The sequence below is a fragment of the Prunus avium genome, chromosome 3, assembly GCF_965620075.1.
Source record: "Prunus avium chromosome 3, drPruAviu1.hap1.1, whole genome shotgun sequence".
In the NCBI taxonomy this organism is placed as follows: domain Eukaryota; kingdom Viridiplantae; phylum Streptophyta; class Magnoliopsida; order Rosales; family Rosaceae; genus Prunus; species Prunus avium.
In genome coordinates this window covers 3,532,405-3,556,394 of record NC_142286.1, presented here as the reverse complement: position 1 = coordinate 3,556,394, position 23,990 = coordinate 3,532,405, and the positions used below count along the sequence as shown (strand labels likewise).

At 37.7% G+C, this 23,990-nt stretch overlaps 5 protein-coding genes and 1 pseudogene across 5 annotated transcripts; 2 read left to right on the top strand and 4 right to left on the bottom strand.

Annotated features, from left to right (window-relative positions):
* Nucleotides 1-2,460: 2,460 nt before the first annotated feature.
* On the top strand, nucleotides 2,461-7,031 carry LOC110759487 (uncharacterized). The gene is made up of 10 exons (XM_021961548.2): nucleotides 2,461-3,065; nucleotides 3,359-3,453; nucleotides 3,860-3,927; nucleotides 4,014-4,057; nucleotides 4,259-4,336; nucleotides 4,427-4,580; nucleotides 5,198-5,347; nucleotides 5,490-5,597; nucleotides 6,065-6,130; nucleotides 6,585-7,031. Exons 1-10 carry the CDS (start codon nucleotides 2,779-2,781, stop codon nucleotides 6,678-6,680), a joined length of 1,146 nt encoding a protein of 381 aa, XP_021817240.1. The 5' UTR covers nucleotides 2,461-2,778; the 3' UTR covers nucleotides 6,681-7,031.
* Nucleotides 7,032-7,377: 346 nt separating this feature from the next.
* Nucleotides 7,378-8,496, bottom strand: LOC110759446 (F-box protein CPR1-like; annotated as a pseudogene).
* A 1,436-nt stretch (nucleotides 8,497-9,932) lies between these two features.
* On the bottom strand, nucleotides 9,933-15,779 carry LOC110749696 (uncharacterized). Its single transcript, XM_088250183.1, has 2 exons — nucleotides 14,093-15,779; nucleotides 9,933-13,993 (listed from the first exon to the last, which is right to left on the bottom strand). The coding sequence occupies exons 1-2, from the start codon at nucleotides 15,777-15,779 to the stop codon at nucleotides 9,933-9,935; spliced, it is 5,748 nt and encodes a 1,915-aa protein (XP_088106309.1).
* A 739-nt stretch (nucleotides 15,780-16,518) lies between these two features.
* LOC110759439 (F-box protein CPR1-like) lies at nucleotides 16,519-17,643 on the bottom strand. Its single transcript, XM_021961486.2, has one exon. It carries the CDS (start codon nucleotides 17,641-17,643, stop codon nucleotides 16,519-16,521), a length of 1,125 nt encoding a protein of 374 aa, XP_021817178.2.
* A 1,194-nt stretch (nucleotides 17,644-18,837) lies between these two features.
* LOC110759480 (putative F-box protein At5g52610) lies at nucleotides 18,838-20,134 on the top strand. Its single transcript, XM_021961540.2, has one exon. The coding sequence runs from the start codon at nucleotides 18,840-18,842 to the stop codon at nucleotides 19,980-19,982; it is 1,143 nt and encodes a 380-aa protein (XP_021817232.1). The 5' UTR covers nucleotides 18,838-18,839; the 3' UTR covers nucleotides 19,983-20,134.
* A 1,935-nt stretch (nucleotides 20,135-22,069) lies between these two features.
* On the bottom strand, nucleotides 22,070-23,393 carry LOC110759481 (F-box and associated interaction domains-containing protein). The gene has a single exon (XM_021961541.2). The coding sequence runs from the start codon at nucleotides 23,303-23,305 to the stop codon at nucleotides 22,175-22,177; it is 1,131 nt and encodes a 376-aa protein (XP_021817233.1). The 5' UTR covers nucleotides 23,306-23,393; the 3' UTR covers nucleotides 22,070-22,174.
* Nucleotides 23,394-23,990: the final 597 nt, after the last annotated feature.

The window sequence follows — 23,990 nt, the reverse complement described above, 5'->3', positions numbered from 1 at the left end:
GCTTGGTTGTTTAAATTGTTCTTCTATGCTTAATGGGTTCCTAATGCTTAATTTTAGGTTAGACAACAAATGATCAAATTAGGGAATTAGGAACACAAGGTTATGACCAAACACCATGGCTTAATCATACTTTAGCTAGAATCAATCCGTTAATCTAATTGAACTTGGGAACTTATCTGCTTGAGTTAGTTATTTTCTTTCTTCCTTGTTTTATTTATTTCCCTTCTTTTTCATTTCTGTTTTGTGTAGGGAAAATGAATTGAATCATTCAATCACCAATCCTCGTGGGATCGACCTCGCACTTACATACGCTATACTACCGAACGGCTCGTGCACTTGCGAGTATCACAAGTTGAGGATGCAGCTGAATCCATTTTGGTGCAGCTGTATCTACGCAACAAATCACACATGAATATGTCTAGAATCTTGATAAGAGTCAATAAAGTCATGTTTATGATCAACAACTGTCAACCCAGCTAACCTTTTTGCAACCTATATCTTTTGACACAACAAAAATGGTACCAAGTGTGATCATATCTTTGAAGCTATGCTTTGGTTTATAAAAGGTTGAATGACTGGGACTGTGGGAGTGGGAGAGAGAGCATCTCAACTGCATAAGAACGTGGCATGCGCACACTTTTAGCCCCTAACTGGGTCCACACGTACCTAAATCAAATTATTTGCAAGGAATCTATGGCTGGACGAAGTAATTAAAATCCCATATTATTATTATTTTGCATTTTCAAATCAAATCATGCATATCGGTGATGTTCCTCCATGCACAACTGGCATTTGTGCTCGAAGATTCTATAGTTGTGTAAAGTTGTAGCAACAAGCAATCCCCTAGGAATACAATACCCTCCTAATCTTGCTTTTGAAAATGCTGAAAATAATTATAGTTATCATGACATGACATCATAGAGAATTTCATTTTTCGGAAATATATATGTAACCCGACCCTTCTATTGAGAGTGCAAAATGTGTGATTTTGTGTAGGTTTTGAATACTCGTGAGGAAAGGGTCTAGTCATTTTGAAACGCACTTGCAAGATGTGGAAAAAGAATTTGCATTCTCATTCCTAAATGCCAAAACATTGCACTCTATCTATTCCTTTATCTATTTTATTACCACTTCTGTCTTTGCAATTAACTGTACAATTAACACCAAACCCTTTAAAGATTAAAGATTAGAAGGAAAAAAGGAAGCTAATAAAAATCCCCCTCAAAATGGTTTTTGTTTTTTGTTTTGTTTTGAACGCAAGCGATATTCTAACCTACAACTCACAGACGCACATTATAAAAGTGTCATGATAGTTCGAACTTAAAACCACATGTCTCCAAGCCAGTACGCTTTTCACTGAATTAGACTTCGTTGGTTATCAAAATGATTTGTGATGTATTAAACAAAATCCCTTTTTTCACTTTTTAAAAATTTAAATTTTTCCTTCCTTTTCCTTTATCTTTTCTTTTCTCCTTGGCCCTTTGTAATATATATATAAGTTATCCTCAAACTTGAACACCTGTTGAACACAGGACAATATTGAATTAGGGATCAGAGAAGTTTTGGACAACATCGAAACAGACATGATGTATGTAGTAGATCTAGGCAGGTCTACGCAAACGAGAATTCGTTTCAATCTTCTCTGTCGTTTAACTATTTATCCTTTCAATCCGAACACACAATAAAATATTTTCTTTTTTTTTCCCTTCTTCTTCTTCTTCTTCTTACATTTTCCATTGGTTTCTGGTTCTAATTTATTAGCCTTCAAATCGATCACTGAGTTGGATACACGTTCTTTTCATTTGTCCATCAACTTATAATATAGACGTAATCATTATTAATGAATTGCTTGGATTGATAAGTTTAATTTAAAACATAAGCTATATGAAATTTGACTTCAATATTATAAGTCGTCAACATCTAAGCTACCATTTTTTATTCTATTTTTATTGGAATGTATCTTGACATTCATCCAAGGCCGGCCTTCCTATTGCTCAAATAAATTATTACATGTTTTATTAACAAATTCATATGTAAATTTGATTGAATATGAAATATTAATGTTTTCAAACTCTCAATAAACAATTTGTCACCAAGAAATCAAATTCAAATCCAAATCTTGTCTTCTAAACCCAACAAACCACACCCAACATTAGAGTATTTTAATAGGAATATGAATATTTTTGTATTATAAATTCATAGTCCTTGCTTAGAATTCTACACATTGGTTAGATGAAAAAACTTGTCTTATTTCAAATTTCCCCTTACAAGTTACCTTTGTCTCACCTGCCCTATTAGATTCTGACCAATTTACCAAAAAAGAAACTTTACCCACAAATTAAAACTCACCCTTTAATCTTGCCACATTACAAGCAAAAAGTTCATTGATTGAGTGATATGAGAAAAAAGAAAGAAAAAATAAGAGAAAAGAAAGAAACTTTGAAGACTTGCAGCTAAAAAACCTGTCCCATTCACTCACTGTTCTTCTTCCCCTCATAACTTAACTATAATCATGGCAATTTAAGACAAGTAAGCAAAAGTTCCTTAACCCCCTTCCTTCCCTCATCTCTCTCTCTCTCTCCCTCCCTCCCTCTAAAAATAACTCCTTTTGAACCGGTCCATCTATATCATCCATCTCTCTTTTCAATCTCAGGTCTTTATTACCACCCAACTTTTCCTCCCTCACTCTCTCTCTCTAGGGTTTTGATTTTGATTCCTGTACACAGACCCAGAACCCAAATCATCAACCTTTCAATCAATTTATCTCTGATAAGTGTTATGACTTCAACATCTGTGAAACCCAACTTGTTGCCTCCTGGCTTGGTCTCCAATCTACAAGATGTGTTGAGCAAAAGGGCTGGTGATGAAGGAGACAAAACTGCTGAATCTACTGACCCTCCTTCTACTTCTGAAGCTGCTGATACTGTGGAGGACCCTAATGACAGTTCCAAGCCCATTGTTTTGATCACCAATGGTGATGGGATTGAGTCCCCTGGCCTCACTTACCTCGTTGAAGCTCTGGTCCACCAAGGCCTTTACAATGTCCATGTCTGCGCTCCTCAATCGTGGGTTCTCTGTAAATTTTGGTTCTTTTCTTTGTTTCTCTGTGTTCTGTGCTATTTTTCTAATATGGGTATATGGGGGTCTCTCAAGTTATTGATTGTTTAGTGCATTTTGGTGTTCCCCGCCTTAGTTTTCTCATGTGGGTAGGTAGGTTTTCTTCGATTATTGATGGTTTTTCCGTTTTGTTGCTTGCTTCCCTTAGTTTTCTCATCTGGGGATGTGGGATTCCTTCATTTGTAGTATTGGTAATGTATAATATTTTTCTTTAATTTGCAAAATTGGTTGCTTGCTTTAGGGACAAATCACTGTCAGGTCATTCTGTGACCCTCCGGGAAACGGTTTCTGTGAGTTCTGCTGAGATAAAGGGTGCCACAGCTTATGAAGTTTCAGGTATGACTATGTTTCTGCATTTGTTTCCCTATTTTCTTGTCTTTTTTTCCCTGAGTTGTTGCAATTGCAGTTTCCTGATTTAGCATGTGGAATGGATGAACTTTTATTTTTATTTTTTGGTGGAATTGAGGTGTCATTTGTTGCATATCGATTCTTTTTTTGGTTAGAGCTTATAAATTTTGGTACTTGTGACTTGGTTTCTATCATTACGTAGTTTCAATGTGCAAGAAATGATTGTGCCCGGGGCAGCATTTAGCAATTCTATTCATTGCTTTTATTTCATGTCACTTCAATTGACATGCTACAAATATATGCCTGCAGAGTTTTGATTTGTTTTTTCTTTCTGCTTTTGCATTTTGGTTGTGGACACTGATGGTGATAGGTTTTGTGACGTTCTTTTATTCAGGGACTCCTGTGGATTGTGTTTCATTAGCATTATCTGGGGCTCTGTTTTCTTGGTCAAAGCCTTTGCTGGTTAGCATTAACATGCCATTTTTGAGACACATATAGATCCTGTGTTCAGCATTTTACTGAGATTTCTAAGTGCAATCTGGTTTCAGGTAATCAGTGGAATCAACCGGGGATCAAGCTGCGGTCATCATATGTAAGTTGTAGTTTAGATACCTCTATAGTATTCCTGATGTCTTTGATTCTGGTATTCAATATGTCAAGTTTCTTTTGGTACATAATTTTTTGTAGTGATATCTTTTTCTTCTTCTGACTCTGTTATCTTTTCTCCCCCTGCTAACAACGTATATGTTGTATTTGGATTCTAATGTTTGTTTCAAATGTTAACTTTTACCAGGTTGTACTCGGGTGTTGTTGCTGGAGCCAGGGAAGCATTAATAAGTGGAATACCATCTTTGTCAATATCACTAAATTGGTGAGTTTACAAACCCTGCTATTTGATTCTCAGTTTCTTTTTGCATACTAATGTCTATACGTTAATCTTTGGTGTAATAATCTATTGTAGGAGGAAGGATGAAAGTCAAGAAAATGATTTCAAAGATGCAGTTGCTGTCTGTTTACCTTTGATAAATGCAGCTATCAGGGATATTGAAAAGGGAATTTTCCCCAAAAGTTGCTTCCTCAATATAGAGATTCCATCATCTCCTTTGTCAAACAAGGTTTGTGTTTTTGAACCATTATTATATCATTTGTTTATGAAAATGATCACTGATGGTCTCAAGTACTCTAGGAATTTTCATTAAGTAATACAATACTTTCAACTTAAATGGTGTGCTCTTATATAGTTTAGTTTATTTATCCGGTGATGGTATTTTATGTGTAATACTCAAGTAGATTGCAATTGGCAAAACCTTCAATGGAACTAATGTAAAGCTGTTTAAGAAGTGCTTTCTGCGTTTCTTCAATTTTTTTATGTTCACTAAATATATTCTTATTTGATTGAGGTATGCGTGTGAAAGAAATGCAGATATTTGACTAGTTTGTGTTGCATCAGGTCTTAGTTACTTAACTTCCATTGAACAGTATAAAACTATAAGTAAACCTGAAGGAGAAGGGACATTGTTGTCCCATGCCAGGACATCGTAGTTGGATTACCTTAACATTGCATCTAATGAGAGGCAATGAGCTCCCTCTCTTTTGTTGTTCAAAGTACTTCTGTTTTAATTTTTTAACCACTTACTGTGACCTTTAATATGAGGTCATGATTTCAACATCTTTTGGATGTCCTTTGTATGTTATCTCCTACTTATGTGCAGTATTTTCTTCTACTTGATAGGGTTTTAAGTTGACCAAGCAAAGCATGTGGAGATCAACTCCTAGCTGGCAAGCCATTTCAGCTAGTCGGTATCCTGCTGGACATTTCATGAACAGTCAACAAAGCCTTGGAATTCAGCTTGCTCAGCTTGGTCGGGATGCTTCTGCTGCCGTAAGTAGCTAGCTCTAATAAAGTGACAGTTTTTTTTGTTTTTATGTTAAAATTTTCTGATTAATGTTTACTGAATAGAGGGATTACTCTCCCTACTTTGGTTTTCATTCTTGGATTTTTGTATCCCTTTTCTTTTCATCAGGGTGCAGCTCGTCGCGTGACGACACAGAGGAAGAACGTGGAGATTGAATCAACTGGAGCTGCAGGAAAATCTGACTTTGAACGGGTGAAAAAATACTTCCGACTAGAGGTAAACAAATTTCTGGCACCTATGCATATATGAGGGATAATAAGGGTCTGAAAAGGAAAATTTGAATCTATAGTTCATTAGGCTTTCTTATAATTTTCAACCACAGAAGTGGTCTTTTTTCCATTTGTTTAAACTTCTCTGTGGAAGCAGGTGGCATTTGCTTCCTCTAGGAAACCTCTGAAATGAAATTAATTTAGAATAGTTATACCACGGGAGCCTATTAATATTGTAAAGTGGCTGGTTTAGGATAGCAAAATTTATTTTCCTCAAGTTGCTTCTAGCACTTACGATTAGAATTTTACCTTTTGCTATAAATAAAACTGTTGATACTATAACTCCAGCTTCTCATCTGTTTGATTTAGGTTAATCTTAATTTGTGTACTCTTTTCTGTTCCCATGTACTGATATTTTTACTACTTCCATTTATAAAATAACTAATCCAAGTGGATTTATATTTATCTATGCAGTTTGTGGATAAGGAGAAGGAAGACACGGATGAGGATTTGGATTTCAGAGCACTTGAAAGTGGATTTGTAAGTTGAAAGCGCCATTTCTCCTCTCTATGTTTAATTCTGGAGGAATTAAATTGTTTAAGTCTACTTTCTGATGAAGTTCAATCTGATGATTTCTGGCCCTCTTTTGACCCCACGTGTTATTGTAAGATGATCCTGTCGTAAAATTGGCTTGCATCTGATATTTATTGTAAAGAAATAATAGAAAGTGCCGTAGGAAGGGCTCCATGCCACTAAATGGTTTCAATAGAGGTCCCTATTTATGGTTGAATGGTCGTTGTCTTTTGTGTAAGTTGAAGCCCTACCTATTGTTGTAGGGTATTTACTAAAGATTTGAAATAGGTAGTCTTTGAAGACCCAACTATCGAACTCTTTTAGATGATAGGTATAATAGATGAATGTAAATGTTTGTCTTAGAAACATATTTTATTTGTTCACAAGGTGGCTGACTCTTTCTTCTAATTTGAACCAACAGGTCTCGGTAACGCCTCTCTCTCTTTCACCACATCTTGAGTCAGAAACTCAAACAGCTGCCTCCAATTGGATCTCTTCTGCACTTGAAGAGCAATAAGCCTTTCTCAGTTCCAACATGATTTTGTGTACATCTGGAGTTCCGATTCCTCTTTATTTTATTGGGTCTGCAGTTCTGATATTTATTCACCTATTTAACAGTTGATCATGATTTCTAGTGCCCTTTTCTATAATTTAATTTCTGTAGCCTCCACGTTGATAGTTTCGGTTCATTTTGTCATGGAGCAAATGCTTCTTGTAATCCTATGGCATGTTTTTGAAATGCCAGTTTGTCTTCATTTTTTTCTTCTATGCACCAGCATTAACACTGCAGGTTGTATTGTAATTGGATGTGGTTATACTCTTTACTTTGTTATAGGATGACTACTTGTTGGGTTGTGTTTGGTAGAAAGTTTTCATCCTTTCCTGTTGTGCTGTCTGCAAACTTGGGATATGACAGTAGTTTCAGACGAATGGTTGAAAACCAAAGCCATCACTCTGGAGCTGTAAGCCATAAGTTAATAATCGTCATACTCTGATAAATCCATGTAAGCAAAGGGCTTGTAGTTCAAATATCGCTTGTTATAAAAATAAAAATAAAAAGGAATAAAAAATTCGGTTAAAACTTTCTTGAGCGTAACTGGACATAAAAGAACAACAGAGAAACCAATGTAGAAGTGCATCTTCTAACGAAGACATTACTTTGGGGAAATCATATCAGCTAAGCATAATTAACATTCTTTCTAAGTCGTCCCTTTCTACTCCCTGAGCAAGACTAAACTTTCGACATAAGTATGTGCATTATAGTTGTTAAAGCAAACCCACCGCCAACTTAATTCCAGTTTCTGTAACCTGCTTGGTTTCAAGATCATAAGAACACAAATAGCCCCCCACAAGGATATCCCACGAGGAGTACGTTGCTCATTCTAATGGCCAAAGAGTAAAATCTCCACTTTCCAGGAAGGTAAACAGTAAGCAACTTCTTGAAAGACTTTTCTTGGAGAACCCACATGTCAACGTAGTCATTACCAGCTCTGAAATCTAGATTGGACTGCAACAGGCAAATTGATTCCTTGTACTCCGCAATTAATTCCTTGCAATAATATCGCATCGGTTCAACAGCATTTGGTAGCAGAAACTCTTCAAACACCTCACTGTCGGTATCAAAAGACACGAAACAACGAGTAGCATCCTTGAACATAATCCAATATGCTACTCCATTAAAAAATGCACATTGATCAGAGTGCAAAACCAGGGTCTTTATGGAAGCAGGAATTGCATCAATCCTCTTCCAAGAGTTCGTGCTCAAACTATAAACCTCCACTTCACACTTCAATGCAGTTGTTCCCCCCAAAAAATGAGAGCAACCTTACCACCTTGTAGTCGTTAAGCCCGGGGTGGAATCCGAATGCAACATAAGTGACATATTCAGGACAGGGCAAGCACAAAATGCTGGTGGGAGGAAGGACCGCATGTTTCTGAATTGATAGGTTGCATAGGTATATAGCAGTATCCAAATTCCCCAGTTCATGTGACAGACAAACTAAGCCATTACTTGACCCATGTATGTCAATTTTAGGCCCTGTTAAGGGATGCTTACTCTTCAAGCACGGCTCAAATGTTTCATTAGAGAAAAGGGTGTAGCAAATTTTGGGTTCGCGTCTACTTTCGTGGAGGGCAATTATAAAAGCATGAGCATGGTTTGTGACATTCTATTAAGATGCATTCCAATAAACCTAAGAGCTTCGAATCAAAGAACTCCATAACTTGCATACACAAACAAACCGAATAAGGGATTTTACCGGTAGTCTTGATAGTACGTTGATAAAGATTTCTTCAGGAATGTAATGGGAACCATCACAGCCTGAGTTACTCATCCTGATCAAATAGATTAAAATGAGATAGGTTAGAAAGGATGTTTGCTCCTACAAAACTTTAGTGTTCTGTTTCAAGCGTTAAGCTTAAATTCAAAAAACCACTTTGAGGACAACACACACACAAAGATGATTACGTCACAATAAGACTGCATGAGTGAGTGTATATTTATAGTGCTGGCAAGTTCTTATTTAGTTCGGATTTTGGTTTCTTATTTATTTAGGATTTTGGTTACTTACCTATTTATTTAGTCCTATTGTAATTGAGATTTGTGTCATATTGTAATTTAGATTTATTTCCTATGTTATTTAGGGTTAGCACATCTTTGTACTTCCTTATAAATACCTCCATATTTTCTCTCCAAAAAAAAATAAAAAATAAAAAAATACCCTCCATATTGGAGAAGAATATAAAAATATGAGATATCTAACAAATCTGAAATGTATGAAAATTAGTATAGTTGACATGGTATCAGAGCCTAGTTTTCTTGTGACCTGTGCTTGCGTTCTCCTAGCAATTGAAGTGTTCTCCCCTCCCCTTCTCTTTAGGGGGGAAAGGGAGTAAAAAATGATATGTTTCTCATTTGCACACCTTAAATACTCTCAAATGTGTTGCTTGCCCCATTACCTTGACATTCATAGATCTTCTTTGCAAAAAATCAAACAAATTGAAAATCATTAAGACATCTAATTGAGATCAACAAAATCAATGAGCACGGTGCTTCAAGAAAGAACTTAAATTTCAATAATTTAATTGCATGGTAAAATGATATCGGATTCAAGTTATTTTTTGTAGAGATGATCTTTGAATGAATATCTACAAAATAGAGGGTTTGGATTAGTGAAATACAAGCGAAGTGGGTCCTACAAGAGTGTCTCTCAAATAAGCTTATTTGAAGAATCCCTTAATGGAAGCACTCTATATATATATATTAGCCTCTGTACACACACATGTAACTATTGTTTTTATTTTATTTATTATTTTGTATATCTTAGTTTTTACATTTTAGAAGTAAGAAACATAAAATGGGTCTAGTTGTGTCATAAGAAAATAGGACCCATGCTATCATTTTAATTTTAATTTTAATTTTTTTTATATGAAAAATTATAATTTATTATTTATTCTCATTTAATGAATAGTTTTATTTTCTAACTAAAAGTATTTTGTGACATTATAAATATTTCACCATTCTCCGCAATTGTCTTTATATATATCAAATATAAGTAGCCCAACATACTTTTCAATTGGGCTACTAATTAAGTAGATTAGGTGTTTTTAGTTTATTTTGTCCTTTGAAGGGACTTGCTACAATTTTGTAACGTATGTTCATACTAGTGTGTTTTTATACTTTCTTTTTTGGTAAAAGTGTGTTTTTATACTTTTTTTTTTTTTTTTTGATGAAGAAAAAGGGGGGAAACCCCAAGCACCAACACAGCAACTAACTAGAACTAATCAGGCGGGACTTAACAGTTCCCAAAGAATCATTAAGCAATAAAAAATCAAGCCAAGCAGGGCTCTCCTCAAGATAGTAACAGCCTAGATCCAAATTGTGACTCCAAGTAGCCAACCCGTCAGCTACATCATTCATCTCTCTATAGATATGTTGAAGCTTGATCCTTCGAAACAAGTTCATAAGTCTTTTACAGCTACTAATCAGCCCTGCATTAGGATGACAAGCATTCAAAATCTTACTCTGAACAAGAAGCACCGCAGTCTCAGAATCCATCTCAATAACAATATCCTCTACTTTTTTCTCAACAGCCAAGTTCATCCCAAAAAATAGCCCCCACAACTCAGCTTCAAGAACTTCTCCCTGGCCTGAGTTGACAGCAAATCCACCAATCCACTGACCCAAATGATCCCTCAAGACACCTCCAGCACCAATGGCACCAGTACTGTTCATGCGAGATCCATCGACATTTAACTTGATCACACCAATTTCAGGAGGAACCCAAGCCAACAACACTTGCACCTTATTAGCTCCCCTATTATTACCAGCAATGGCTTGAAACCAATCCTTTGCAGCAGTAAAGATAAAATCTTTGGGATTGAAAGGCAAGTCAGTATTATCTTTAAAAATAAAGTCATTTCTCCATTTCCAAATATACCAGCAAATGAAAATAAACATAATTCTCCATGGAATCTGAGCAAAGTGAGCCTTGGAACACAAATTGCTTAATAGCCAAGGGTGAAAATCAGATTGGAAAAAAGGTCTAGCATGCGTAGAGTTCATAAATAGATTCCATACCTTTCTTGCTCTAGAACAATCTCTTAAGATGTGCAAGGTAGATTCAATAGGCCACTTACAGTAATCGCAGGCACCGTTTCCAGTGAGATGCCTTCGAACTCGCTGCTCATTGGAGAGAATTTTCCCCTGAAAAACCAGCCACAAGAAAACTTGGAGTTTGGGAGGGATTCGAAGCTTCCATAGAACTCTCCACCAAGGGTTTAGCCAATCTGCCTCCTGAAAAAGCAAGCTGTAAGCAGACTTGACAGAGAATAGCCCATTAGAAGTAGGTTTCCAGATCCGGCAATCCTCCAATAATCCCTGAAAATCAGCTGAACAACCAGTAACTTTTTCGACCCATTCCTCAGGGAGAACACTCCTCAACTTCTCCACATCCCACCAACCATTCACAAAAAAATCAGAAACAAGGGAATTCAAATTGAGATCAGGAGCAAGGTCCACTGTCTGCATCAAAGGTATATCACTGATCCATTTATCTCTCCAAAACTTAACCTTGTCGCCTTTCCCGAGTCTCCAAGATAATCCTTTGTCAAGCAGTTGAGCACCAAACATAATCCCCTTCCAAGTAGGAGAACAATTTTGTTTTGGGGCCAAATTAGGCTCACAAAAGGAATGGCTCTTAAAATACTTCTTTTCAAAAATTTGGGCCCATAACCCCTCATCCTTCCTCAATAACCTCCAGCCAACTTTAGCTAGTAGAGCTTGATTCATATCATGAGTTTTCTTCAAACCCAACCCTCCCTTACTTTTGGGTTTACAAACAAGGTCCCACTGGCACAAGTGGATCTTATGCTTCTTCGCACTGCCTCCCCAAAAAAAATTGCGATTCACTTTATCCAAATCCTCACAAGTGCTCATAGGGAGTTTAGAGGTTTGCATTGCATAAATTGGTATAGCTGAAGTGACAGCTTGAATTAGAGTAGCCCTTCCAGCTGTAGAGAGAACCTTACTTTTCCAAGAAGCCAGCCTGGCATGCATTTTGTCCACAAGATTGCTATAAGTAGCCTTAGTTACCCTAGAGTGTAACAGAGGCATCCCCAAGTAATTGCCTAGGTTCGAAGTGAGAGGAGAACCACATATACTACTAATATTAGCAGCCATTTCTTTGCTAATATTAGGGGAGCAGTATATTGCAGACTTTTCAAAGTTGACAATCTGACCAGAAGCTTTACAGAAGAGGTCCAAGCAATTCTTCATTATTCTTGCTTGGTGAGTACTAGCTTCAGCAAAGAGAATTAGGTCATCAGCAAAAAATAAGTGGGATACAGCAGGCCCAGCTTGGGAAGCTTTCACTGGTTTCCATATATTCTTTCCCACAGCCTCCACAATGAGGTGTGAGAGCTTTTCAATGCAAAGAATAAAAAGATAAGGTGAGAGTGGGTCACCCTGTCTAATACCATTGGACGGAGTAAAAGTCGAAGTGAGCTCCCCATTCACACAGACTTGATAGGTGACAGAAGAAACACACTGCATGATCAACTGAATCAAGGTAGTAGGCAAACCTATTTCATGAAGAACTACCTCGATAAAATTCCAACTCAACCGATCATAGGCTTTAGATAAATCAATCTTCCAAGCCATAAACCCTTTTTTCCCCTTAGTACTCCGAAATTTAAACATAATCTCTTGGGCAATGAGGATATTATCTGTAATATGTCTACCGGGAACAAAACTCACCTGATGGGGACTGATTAGCTTAGGCAGAATAGGCCTCAGCCTAGCAACAATCACTTTAGAAATCACTTTATAAAGAGTGCAGCAAAGGCTAATAGGGCGAAAGTGCATCATAGAAACAGGGTTAGCCAATTTAGGAACTAGAGTGATGAGAGTAGCATTCAAACCTTTGAGAATGTGACGCTCCCTGAAAGCTTGAGAAACCAGGTCATAAATGTCATTACCACACATATTCCACTGATTTTGGTAGAAGCAAGCAGGAAACCCATCCACTCCAGGGGCTTTGAGACCACCTATATTGAAGAGACTTTCCTTGACTTCACTAATATCAACACGAGCCACCAGACCATTCAAATCAACATCATTGATACTGGGAAACAGATTAGGCATGGATAGCCCACTGTGATCCCTGGGAGTCATAGAGAAGAGGCCTAGAAAATAATTCACAGCAAGCTCTTTTAAACCTTCAGCCTCCTCTACCCACAAATCATTATCATTTTTCAGCTTTTCAATCCTATTTTTCCTTCTTCTAACAATGGTGGTTAGATGAAAGAACTTAGTATTACGGTCACCTTCTTGAAGCCATTTTATCCTTGATTTCTGTTGCCAAAATAAGGCCTCCTGCTCAAGAACGGCATTATACTCTGTAACAAGAGATTCTTCCAACTGACTGAGAGATCTATTAGACCTGTGATGCAACACCTTTTGAATACCATTGAGCCGAGCTAGAAGCTTCACTTTTCTTTGCTTTAAATGCCCAAAAACAGCCACATTCCACTGCTTAAGAGGTTCCACCAAATCCCAAGATTTATGCAGAGCCGACCCAGCCCCTTGTTCCCACTTTGGAATCACAAAATTTTGAAATTGCTCATGCTTCAACCACATGGCCTCAAATCTAAAAGGTCTACTGTTAGGACAGGAAACCATTCGAGATTTGAGACTAATTTTAATGGGGCAATGATCAGACTTGGTCCTTGGCAGATGCTGAACAAAAGCATCAGCAAAGGTTTGCCTCCATTGAGTATTACACACAGCTCTATCCAGTCTTTCAAAGATTCTTTTATTGCTCCAAGTAAATTTAGGCCCCGAATAGCCTAAATCAACCATACTATGATCATCAAACCACTTCTTGAACCCTTTGAGTCTACATAAATGAGATCCTCCAACCTTGTCATCTACATTGAGCATTTCATTAAAATCACCAGCAAGGAGCCAAGGCATCTTGTGACAGCTAGCCATAAAATCCAGGTATTCCCACAACTTCTCCCTTTTAGCATAACAAGGGTTAGCATAAACACCAGAAAACAACCAAGGCTGTTGACCATGCCAGGAGACACAAGCAGATATGGTTTGATCAGAAGTACCAATAATCTCCACCCGAATTCTATTTTCATTCCAGAGCAGCCACATACCACCAGAAAAACCAATAGGATCCACCACCTCACAACCAGAAAACCCTAAGGATTTGATTATATTAAGAGCCTTGCTCCCACCAATCCTAGGCTCACAGACAAAAAGAAGATCCATATGATGCAGCTTAATTAATTCCATCATATTAAATTTGAACTTTGTGCAGGCTGCACCACGAACATTCCAACATAGAATATCCATAAAAAATATAAAGGAGATGGTTCACCCAGAGGCTCACCCTAGAAATCAAGAGTCAACGGTCTTACCTCCAGCAGACTTGGAGGTATGATTAGCATCTATCTCACCCTCAGCGTGAGCTTGATCTTCAGAAAGGTCCATTCCTTCCACAGGGCAGAAACCATTTGTCATAGCAGAGTCCATAGAGGCATTATCCACATCAGGCTCCCGCTCATCTGCTTGCTTACCATTCTCAGTTGTAATATTTGGTGGTTGGTGTCCAAATATATACACACCTTTATCCTTTGGCAAAATTTGACCCCCTAGCCAATCAACCAATTGATCATTCATAGATTCCCCGTGAGAGTCCCTCCTTTCATCAAACACCCCTTTGCCTTTATTCAAAGGCCCAACCAAATTATCACCCTTATCACCCAACATGCTTGGCTTAACAGTTGCCCCTGAAGAGCTCAAATTTACTCTCATATTTGAGATATCTTGTAAAACAGGTCTAGCCCCAACTTTAGAATTTTTCGACTTAGTCCACACCTTCCCACTTGGCCCAGTAGTATCATGAGCACCAACCTGAGCTCGAGGCAAAAAGACACCACCACCTTCCACAACGTCATGCCCAAAATCATCTCCAACCTTTCTCAGAGCATCAAACCGAGATGCTTGAGGGTTCAAACCATTACCCTGCCCATTCAGCCCTTTAGACCCATTTTTAGGCTTCCTCCTAGAAGGGACGTTCATCCACGGGCCCCGTAAATGCTCCACATCATTATCAACATTTTCCTTTTCCATAACAGCAACCGAATCCGTTTGTTCCAACTGAGAGCCAGTACAAGCTTTCCCATTCCCCTCTGTAGAAGGCTTCACATTCAAAGTACAGTTCTCACGTTTGTGTCCATAAAGCCCACAGAGATAACAGATATCTGGCAACCCTTCATATTCAACATTATACCAAGTTTGATTAATCTGGACAAAAGCATCCAGAGGCTTAGTCAAATCAAGCTCCACACACAATCTAGCAAATTTACCCCTATTTTGACTGGTAGTGAGAGCATCAATCTTAAGAAGCTTACCCAGCAGATTTCCAATTCTTTTAAGAGCCCATACATCAAAGCACTCCAGTTGAATTGCAGACACTCGAATCCACACAGCCATACGGGTTATATGAGCTGTTGCAGGGCAGAAACCAGGTCGCCATTTCTGGAGAGTCAAGTACTGTCCAGCAATAATCCAAGGACCCTCAGTAAGCACAAAGTTCAGATCGTCTTCCAAATCAAATTTGACCACAAAATAGTCATTCACTAAATCAATCAATTTCCAACCACCCTTGAGACTCCACTTTTGTTGCAACCGGTCACGAAGATAATTATAGGTATGAGACCTACCCAAAAGCTTGATGATTAGAGCGTTTTTCCATGGTTGGCAGAGTCTATTCATCGCACGTTCAGAAAATTGGATGCTTGGTCCTCGATCCCCACGTGACGTCACCACATCATCATTATCCGTAAGCTCCTCATAATCTGCATCCAAGGAGTCCACAGCAATACCCATATTCTTGGCCAAATTTACTTGATTCATGAGTTTGTCACGGAAGCTCCCAGATCCCACAAACAGGGGCACAGGTGCTAGTGGGACAGTTTCGGGGGATGAATCAACCATCGGAATAGGCTCGACTTCGCATTCCGAGCTAAGCTCCTCCGACGATCGTATCCGCTTAGAGAAGCGAGGATGTTTTATGAAAACCCCAGGAGATCCTTCAGCCATGGTTTAGATTAGCACGAAGAGCAGCCAAAATGGCTGAGAAGCCACCGAAATTGGCAGCTCTCAGTCGATGAAGCCAACGAAGAGAGAGACTGTCTGAAATTTTTTGTGTTTTTATACTTTCACTAAACCCTAAATGCTCATAAGGCCGAATATTATAGGCATTTACAGCTAAAGGAATTTAGCATCCCCACAAAACAGCAATAGGGGGGTAACGCCAAATCAATCCTCTGCAGTCCTGTAATTTAAGCACTGTCCACTGTAAAAGGCAACATCTAAGTATTCCATCCACGAAGAACAAAAACAGATGCAACATTTTTTTAGCAACAAAATGATGTAAAGTAGCAAAGGATCCACTAGTGTAGTGGTTTGGAGTAATTGCTCCCTCTTGTCAGGTCCTGGGTTCGAGTCTTAATATCTGTGTTGTGTGTGTGAGTTCAATGTATTATCGTCCCTCTTAATAGGAAAGGTCCTCAATATGATGTAATGTAAATAAAACATACCACGCAAAAGAAAGTGGAAGGACAAGATAGAGGAAAAAGAAAACACATATTGAGCATATCATTTAGACTACTGCGTTTGTCAAAAAACCAACCCAGACATTAAACCTTTCTCACAATGTAACTGGACATAAAAGAACAACAGAGAAACCGATGTAGAAGTGCATCTTCTAACGAAGACGTTACTTTAGGGAAATCATATCAGCTAAACATAATTAACATTCTTTCTAAGTCGTCCCTTTCTACTCCCTGAGCAAGACTAAACTTTCGACATAAGCACGCGCATGATAGTCGTTATAGCGATCCACAGCCAACTTAATTCCAGTTTCTGTAACCTGCTTGGTTTCAAGATTATAAGAACACAAATAGCTACCACAAGGGTATCCCACGAGGAGTTCGTTGCCCATTCTAATGGCCAAAGGGTAAAAGCTCCTCTTTCTAGGAAGGTAAACAGTCAGCAACTTCTTGAAAGACTTTTCTTGGAGAACCCACATGTCAATGTAGTCATTACCAGCCCTGAAATCTAGATTGGATTGAAACAAGCAAATTGATCCCTTGTACTCCGCAATTAATTCCTTGCAATTATCAAGCATGGATTCAATTCCATCGACAACAGCATCTGGTAGCAGAAACTCTTCAAACACCTCACTGTCGGTATCAAAAGACACGAAACAATAAGTAGCATCCTCTTTCTTCATAATCCAATATGCTACTCCATTATAAACTGCAAATTGATCAGAGTGCAAAACCATGGCCTTTATGGAAGCAGGGATTGCATCAATCCTCTTCCAAGAGTTTGTGCTCAAACTATAAACCTCCACTTCAATGCAGTGATTCCCCTCAGAAAACGTGAGCAACCTTACCACCTTGTAGTCGTTAAGCCCGGGGTGGAATCCGAATGCAACATAAGTGACATATTCAGGACTGGGCAAGCACAAAATGCTGGTGGGAGGAAGGACCACATGTTTCTGAATTGATAGGTTGCATAGGTATATAGAAGTATCCAAATTCCCCAGTTCATATGACAGACAAACTAAGCCATTGCTTGAACCATGTATCTCAATTTTGGGCCCTGTTAAGGGATGCTTAATCTTCAAGCACGGCTCAAATGTTTCATTAGAGAAAAGGGTGTAGCAAATTTTGGGTTTGCGTCTACTTTCGTGGAGGGCAATTATAAAAGCATGAGCACGGTTTGTGACATTCCTATTAAGATGCATTCCAATAAACCTCGAGCTTCGAATCAAAGAACTCCATAACTTGCATACACAAATAAACCGAATAAGAGATTTTACCGGTAGTCTTGATAGTATGTTGATCAAGATTTCTTCAGGGATGTAACGGGAACCATTGCAGCCTGAGTTACTCATGGAACAAATTCTGGGAAACAAATCTAGACAGTTATGCAATCACATGAAACAGAGCTATCATGACTTGCTAGTCCTAGACGACTCGGGGTAAGAATTATGTTGACTATAGCTCGTGGTAAACGGAATTCTTAGGGCTCGTGGTAAACCCTTACCTGACTTGTCTCCCTGAGAAGCTTGGCTGTGCCGACTACCCGCAGTAAAAAATGAAGGAAGAATGAGGGCAATTATATATAGGGGAGAAGAGAGAGATGAATAATAAAAAACCCTAGTTGGCATTAACTCCCAACCGCTGGATGAGACTCCAGGGATGCAACGTTAAACCTCTTCTTTTTTTATTGGGCCTTGGCCACTAGTCTAGTCACCTCTAGGTAAATTAACCCATTTAAAAAAAAAAAAAAAAGGCAGACAATGATGAAACATTCAAAATACCATAAAATTTTCTTGATTAATGCAAACATTATGAATTGAAATTATTAATTAAATGAAGATAATATGGTAAATTCACACTTTTTTATATTTAAAGAAATTTAAAATAAAAAACAAAATCAAATAATGGATCCTATTTTTATGGAACACAACTACCCATTATTATTTTTAATTATAAAATTAAAATAAAATAAATAAATAAAAACCAATTAGCACACGCTCATGCGTGTGTGCCAAGGGGCTAGTATTATATAAACATCGATCGCGCCAGGGTAAATTAGTGATTTACATTCATGAATTGTTCATACAATGTGTACCAACCCTTATATAGAAATTGTCGATAAATTTGTTTATATTAATGGGCTTAGCATAAATTTCTTCTTATATAAATGGTGTCACATAAAAGTTTGGGGCACATAAAGAAAGTGTCCATGCATTCCATAATATTTGAGAAAATTTCTTACTTTTGGGTTATATTTGAAAGGACCAAACTTGATTCTATTCCTAGGCTAAGGCAACCCCCCTCTATACTTGAGCTAGCTAATTCCAAGAATATATGATTTCTTTCTTTTTGCAAGAAAAGGTACAATAAAATTAAAAATAAACCCCCTTTTCTTTTGTATCACTAAATGAACCTTTGGTGATGCTTTATTTTAGGATGCCAATTGAATTACTTCCACACGACTCGTTCACACAACTCTGTGTATTTTAATGCTTCCTTGGACTCTAAATTTTCTAACATATTTTTCTTATGATTTTCTCTTCGTGAGATGGCATCCACCAGATTATGCAAGAAAGAAATCTTAACAGACATCCTAGTTAGACTACCTGCAAAAACCCTCGTTCGATTTTTGTGTGCATGCAAGTCATGGAGTGATTTGATTAACAACTCGAGTTTTATCACCACACAGCTTAACAGGAATGTCACCAAACACCTCCATGTCTCTCTACTTTGCCTCCACTACCCCGATCTCAAACGTCCTTTTGAGTTCTACGAAAACTACGACGACTTCCCAGATCTTAAACGAGAATTGGAATGGTCACTTTTCTCCAACGAAACATTTGAGCATTGCTCCAAGTTAAGCCATCCCTTGGGGATCAAGAAAGATTATAGGGTATATGGCTCAAGCAATGGCCTAGTTTGCATTTCAGATGACACATTGGACACCAAGAGCCCTATACACATATGGAACCCCTCGGTTAGGAAATTTAGAACCCTTCCAATGAGCACCAACCCCAATGTTAAATTTCGTTACATTGCTCTTCAATTCGGGTTCCACCCCGGGGTTAACGACTACAAGGTTGTAAGGATGTTGCGCGTCCACAAAGATGATGCTTTCGCAGTCGAAGTTTATAGTCTCAGCACAGACTCTTGGAAGATGGTTGAAGAACATCCTCTTTGGTTAAAATGCACTTGGCAGAACCATAGGGGTACATTTTATAATGGAGTAGCATACCACATTATCGAGAAATTTCCTCTATTCAGCATTATGTCATTCGATTCGGGCAGCGAAAAATTCGAAGAGTTCATAGCACCGGATGCCATTAGATGTTGGCCGCGGCTGTATATTGAGGTTTACAAGGATCAAATTTGCTTGCTTTATTATTTGAGATTGTTTCATTGTGAGGAAGCAGGCATGTCACAAATTGAGTTTTGGGTTCTACAAGAAAAACGATGGAAACAAATGCGTCCTTTTATTTATCCTGCCAACAACTACTTCGTAGTCGGGTTTAGTATAGATAATGAACTATTAATGCAGAGAAGCACTTATGGCAATGCTCTGTATTTGTGCAACTATGAATCCAAGCAAGATCGTGAGACAGGGATTGAGTTGGCCATCTCGAGAAATGACCCTGAGCAGCTGTTGTTTGTATTTACCTACATAGAAAGTTTGATTTTACTCAATTGTTAATTGGTGAAGAGATGTGTAACTTCTGGCACGACCAGTTGGAGTTGGGTTATACATATCCAGAATATTGGAGGGTTTGTAGTCTAATTTGAAAATATCTATACTTTAATTAAGTCATATCAAGACCATCTTCGATTGTTTGCTATCGAGGTGATATAATATACGAGAGCATTCCAAACATTGAAGAGAGGGGTATCACTACAATAAATAGCTTTCAGTGTAGGTTATGAAGAGCAAAGAGTGACTTAGGGCTCGTTTGGGACTGCTTCTCTTGGAAGCACTTCTACTTATAAGTTCTTCTACCAAAATCGCTTTTATTATAAAGATGTTGAAATTTTCATAAGAAATCGAAATGGTTCTTGGAAAAGTACTTGGGAGTGCTTCCTGAAGAAGCACATGGCAGGTAGTTCTTATGGTGACCAAGTAATTTAATTGGCGTTCGAAAATAAAGCATCACCACATAACAATGGGAAAGCAATCAGCAACAATAAATCTGAAGAACAGCAAACTGGATAAATACGGGCATTTTTGTGACATTCGTACTAAGTAAGAAGGAACAAATTTTCTTGCATTTTAGAGCATCTCCAACTGATATGTCAAATTGCCACATGGACATAAAATGACAAAAATTGAAGGTTAAAGTTGCTCCAACCGAGTAGTCAAATCTTACATGGATTTGAAGGTTGGAAGAGATATGTCAAAAATAACATATTAAAAAGCTTGATGTCAAATATTATTTTAATATTTTTTTTGTCATGGACCCCATTATTATTTACTCTCTTTTAAACTTTATGCATCATATGAGTCTCATTTGTTTTTAGAAATATAATAAAATAATATGATATTTGGCATTTCGGATAGAGTTAATTTTTTTTCTAAAGTGTCAAATTGCCACATAAGCCATCAAATTCAAATTTAACATTTTGCATTTGACACCTTGGAGATGCTCTTAGCAATTGTCATCCAAGTGGTCTTTTGCAAATTGTGGTTGCAATTCTCTGGCACCTAATTGGTAATTTTGAAATGAGGTGCGAGAATTTCTTCTGCCGTGTGAGCTTACCTGTTTGTCGTTTTTAGCCTATTGTGTAGGGGTTTTGTTTTCAACTTCAAGTTGTATTGTAACTAGTAAGAAATTAAGGGCGGTTACTGTTCACGTGAATAGCGTCTGCCCTAGCAAATTTTTTTTGCTTTCCCACCCATTACCATGACAACCAAGGGCAATTACTATTCACATGAGCTTAATTATATATATATATATATATATATATATATGAGATTAACAAGTAAATAAAAAATTGTTAGGTATGTATAAAAAAAAAATTCTGAATTTTTTGGTTATTTTTCAGAATTTTTTCGATTTTTTTTTTCTAATTTATTTCTTCGCTAACGTCAGCGCCCTCATGCAACAGCTCGGGTTATTCTTGCCTTTGGGCATGCCCAATCTTGGTGGAGCCCACATCCTGCCCCGGCTACAATTGATTGGTGAAATGAGCTTTTCCTGCCCATGAGGCCTTTTGCCATGGCAAAAGCCACTGTTGGAACTGCTCTAAGTTGTAACCCAAGTCCTATATGGTATAAATTGGACTTTTCAAAGCTATGTTAAACAATTTAGAATAGAAGAGGGCATCAAATTGGGTTTAGGGTGTGAGAAATAAAATTCTCTTCGTCTTTAATAAAATTCTCTTCGTTTGGAAAAAAAAATAAAAAAATGGGTGGGTTTGAGTAAGGGTGTGAGAAGACAGCTATGTTTTGAAAAGGGGCAAATGGAGTTTTGATTGTAAACAATTTTTTTTTAGTCTTTTGGTGAAATTTCTCAAGGAGGTCATGGTTGTGTGTGTGTGATCCTTCGTGGTTGGTTGTCTGCTTTTTGTCTATTGATAACAAGGTTTTGAGGTGTCCCTAAGTACAATAATATTGACAACATATTAAGATGATATCGATATAGTTGTACTATTTGCTACAGTAATCGTGGTGAGAGCATTTCCAATATAATTTTCAAATTTTGTATCCCTAAATCATGTAGGCAATACTGATTAAAAAAAACATCATGTAGGCAACTCGACTTGTGCAGGAAAAATAAGAGGAAAAATATATAACCATGCTTTGCACTTCATCTTAAATACTTTCTCATACATAATAAATCAAAACACTCTAAAGATCTACTTGGTTGCGCCACAAGTTAGAAATATATCTCATTAATAATCGAGAAAACCTAAAGTTTCTACGTAAGTAATTGCAAACAATAATTCATTTTGGCCATAACGCATGTAGGCCAACTTAATACCTGTTTCACGAATCTGCCTGGATTCATAATTACACAAATACAAATCTGCTGCACCCACTGTGAAATCATTCTTTTCGAGTAAGAGTTCATCGTCAACACTGATCCCCATTGTTGAATAGCAGCGATCAGAAGAAAAAACAAAAGGGCTCAATTGTTTCCATCCTTTTTTTTGTAGAACCCAAAAATCATTTTTATCCATGCCCTCCTCCTCGCAGCAATAATTTCCATAGAGCAAGCAGATTTGTTCCTTGTAAATGCCAATGTGTAACCCCCATGTACCGCAAATGGCATCAGGAAGTACAAACTCTTCGAATTTTTCGCTGCCCGAATCGAAGGACACAATGGTGATTATAGGACATTTATCAATAATGGTGTATGTAACTCCATTAAAAAATGTGCCTTGATGATGCTCCCAAGTGCATTTTAACCAAGGAGGAACATCTTCAATCATCTTCCAAGAGTTTGTGGCAAGACTATAAACCTCGACGGCGAATGCTTTGTTGGCCGTGCACATCATCCTCACAACCTTGTAGTCATTAACCTCGGGGTGGAACCCGAATTGGAGAGCAATGTAGCGAAATTTCGTGTCATCGGTGATGCTCAACGGAACAGTCCTACACTTGCCAATGGTTGGGTTCCATATGTGTATACGGCTCTTGGGTTTTAATATTTCATCCGAAATGCAAAGTACCCCATTGCTTGAACCGTATATCCCGTAATGCTCTATGCTCCCTAAGGGATGCTTTAACTTGAAACACTGCTCAAATGTTTCATTGGAAAAAAGTGACCATTGAAGGTCTTGTTTCACAAATGGATCGTCAACATCGAAATTACGTTCAAAATCTTGGTGGTGGAGGCAAAGTAGAAAAATGTTGTCACGTCTTGTTGCATTTAAATTAAGATGTGTTGTAACAAAAAGTGAGCTGCTAATCAAATCATTCCAGAATTTGCACGCGCAAAGAAACCGAATGAGGGGCTTCGGAGGTAGCCTGAGAAGGATGTCCATTAAGACTTCTTTGTTAAAACCTGGTGTGGAAGGCATCCTGAAAAAAGAAAAGAAAAGAAGTATAATGAATTGAAGTCGGAAATGGATTTGTTTAATTTTTGCAGAAAATGCAATGACTCACTTTTGATGTTGGTGATTCGCAAAGCAAAGGAATGAAATTTTGAAACGAAATTAAAACATGAAGGGGAAAAAAAACACGCAAACAACCAAATGAAGAAAAATGGTTTTCAAGCTAGAGCAGGTTATGAGGAGTAAAGAGTGACTAAAATTCTGGTAAGGACGTACGTTATTGAATGGATTTGGGTGACCAAGTAATTTAATTGGCATCCTAGAATAAAGCACCACCACATGGTAATGAGAGAGCGATCAACAATTAATCTCAAGGAAGATACCACTAGATTAACCGTTAGTTGACATTCTAAAGCTCACACAAATATCCAAAGGAATTATGTAAAGACATAATTTTTTTAGTGAATCGAAGGGAAAGGATTTGTTTGTTTGGTTTTTTTAATACAAGTGATAGTCTAAATTAGAGGGAAGGGGATTTCTCACACACTCACACAACTATTATGCTATGTAGATTCGAAGTTGAGATATCTGGTCTGCAAGTCGATGTCCTTTTTCACTGAGTTAGACCTTGTAGGCCTATTTATTTAAATATGGGCTTAAACAAATTTTTAGGGCCAATTTTATTGTAACTTTCATGTCATGTATCAAAACA

What these genes read in the sequence shown, in the direction of transcription:
- LOC110759481 (XM_021961541.2), bottom strand. Translation starts at nt 23,305, where the DNA reads ATGCCTTCCACACCAGGTTTTAACAAAGAAGTCTTAATGGACATCCTT.
- LOC110759480 (XM_021961540.2), top strand. Translation starts at nt 18,840, where the DNA reads ATGGCATCCACCAGATTATGCAAGAAAGAAATCTTAACAGACATCCTA.
- LOC110759487 (XM_021961548.2), top strand. Translation starts at nt 2,779, where the DNA reads ATGACTTCAACATCTGTGAAACCCAACTTGTTGCCTCCTGGCTTGGTC. An exon ending in TCAAGCTGCGGTCATCATAT is followed by an intron (nt 4,058 to 4,258) that starts GTAAGTTGTAGT and finishes AACTTTTACCAG; the next exon opens with GTTGTACTCGGGTGTTGTTG. An exon ending in GAGCACTTGAAAGTGGATTT is followed by an intron (nt 6,131 to 6,584) that starts GTAAGTTGAAAG and finishes TTGAACCAACAG; the next exon opens with GTCTCGGTAACGCCTCTCTC.
- LOC110759439 (XM_021961486.2), bottom strand. Translation starts at nt 17,643, where the DNA reads ATGAGTAACTCAGGCTGCAATGGTTCCCGTTACATCCCTGAAGAAATC.
- LOC110749696 (XM_088250183.1), bottom strand. Translation starts at nt 15,779, where the DNA reads ATGGCTGAAGGATCTCCTGGGGTTTTCATAAAACATCCTCGCTTCTCT. An exon ending in TACCTCCAAGTCTGCTGGAG is followed by an intron (nt 13,994 to 14,092) that starts GTAAGACCGTTG and finishes TTCGTGGTGCAG; the next exon opens with CCTGCACAAAGTTCAAATTT.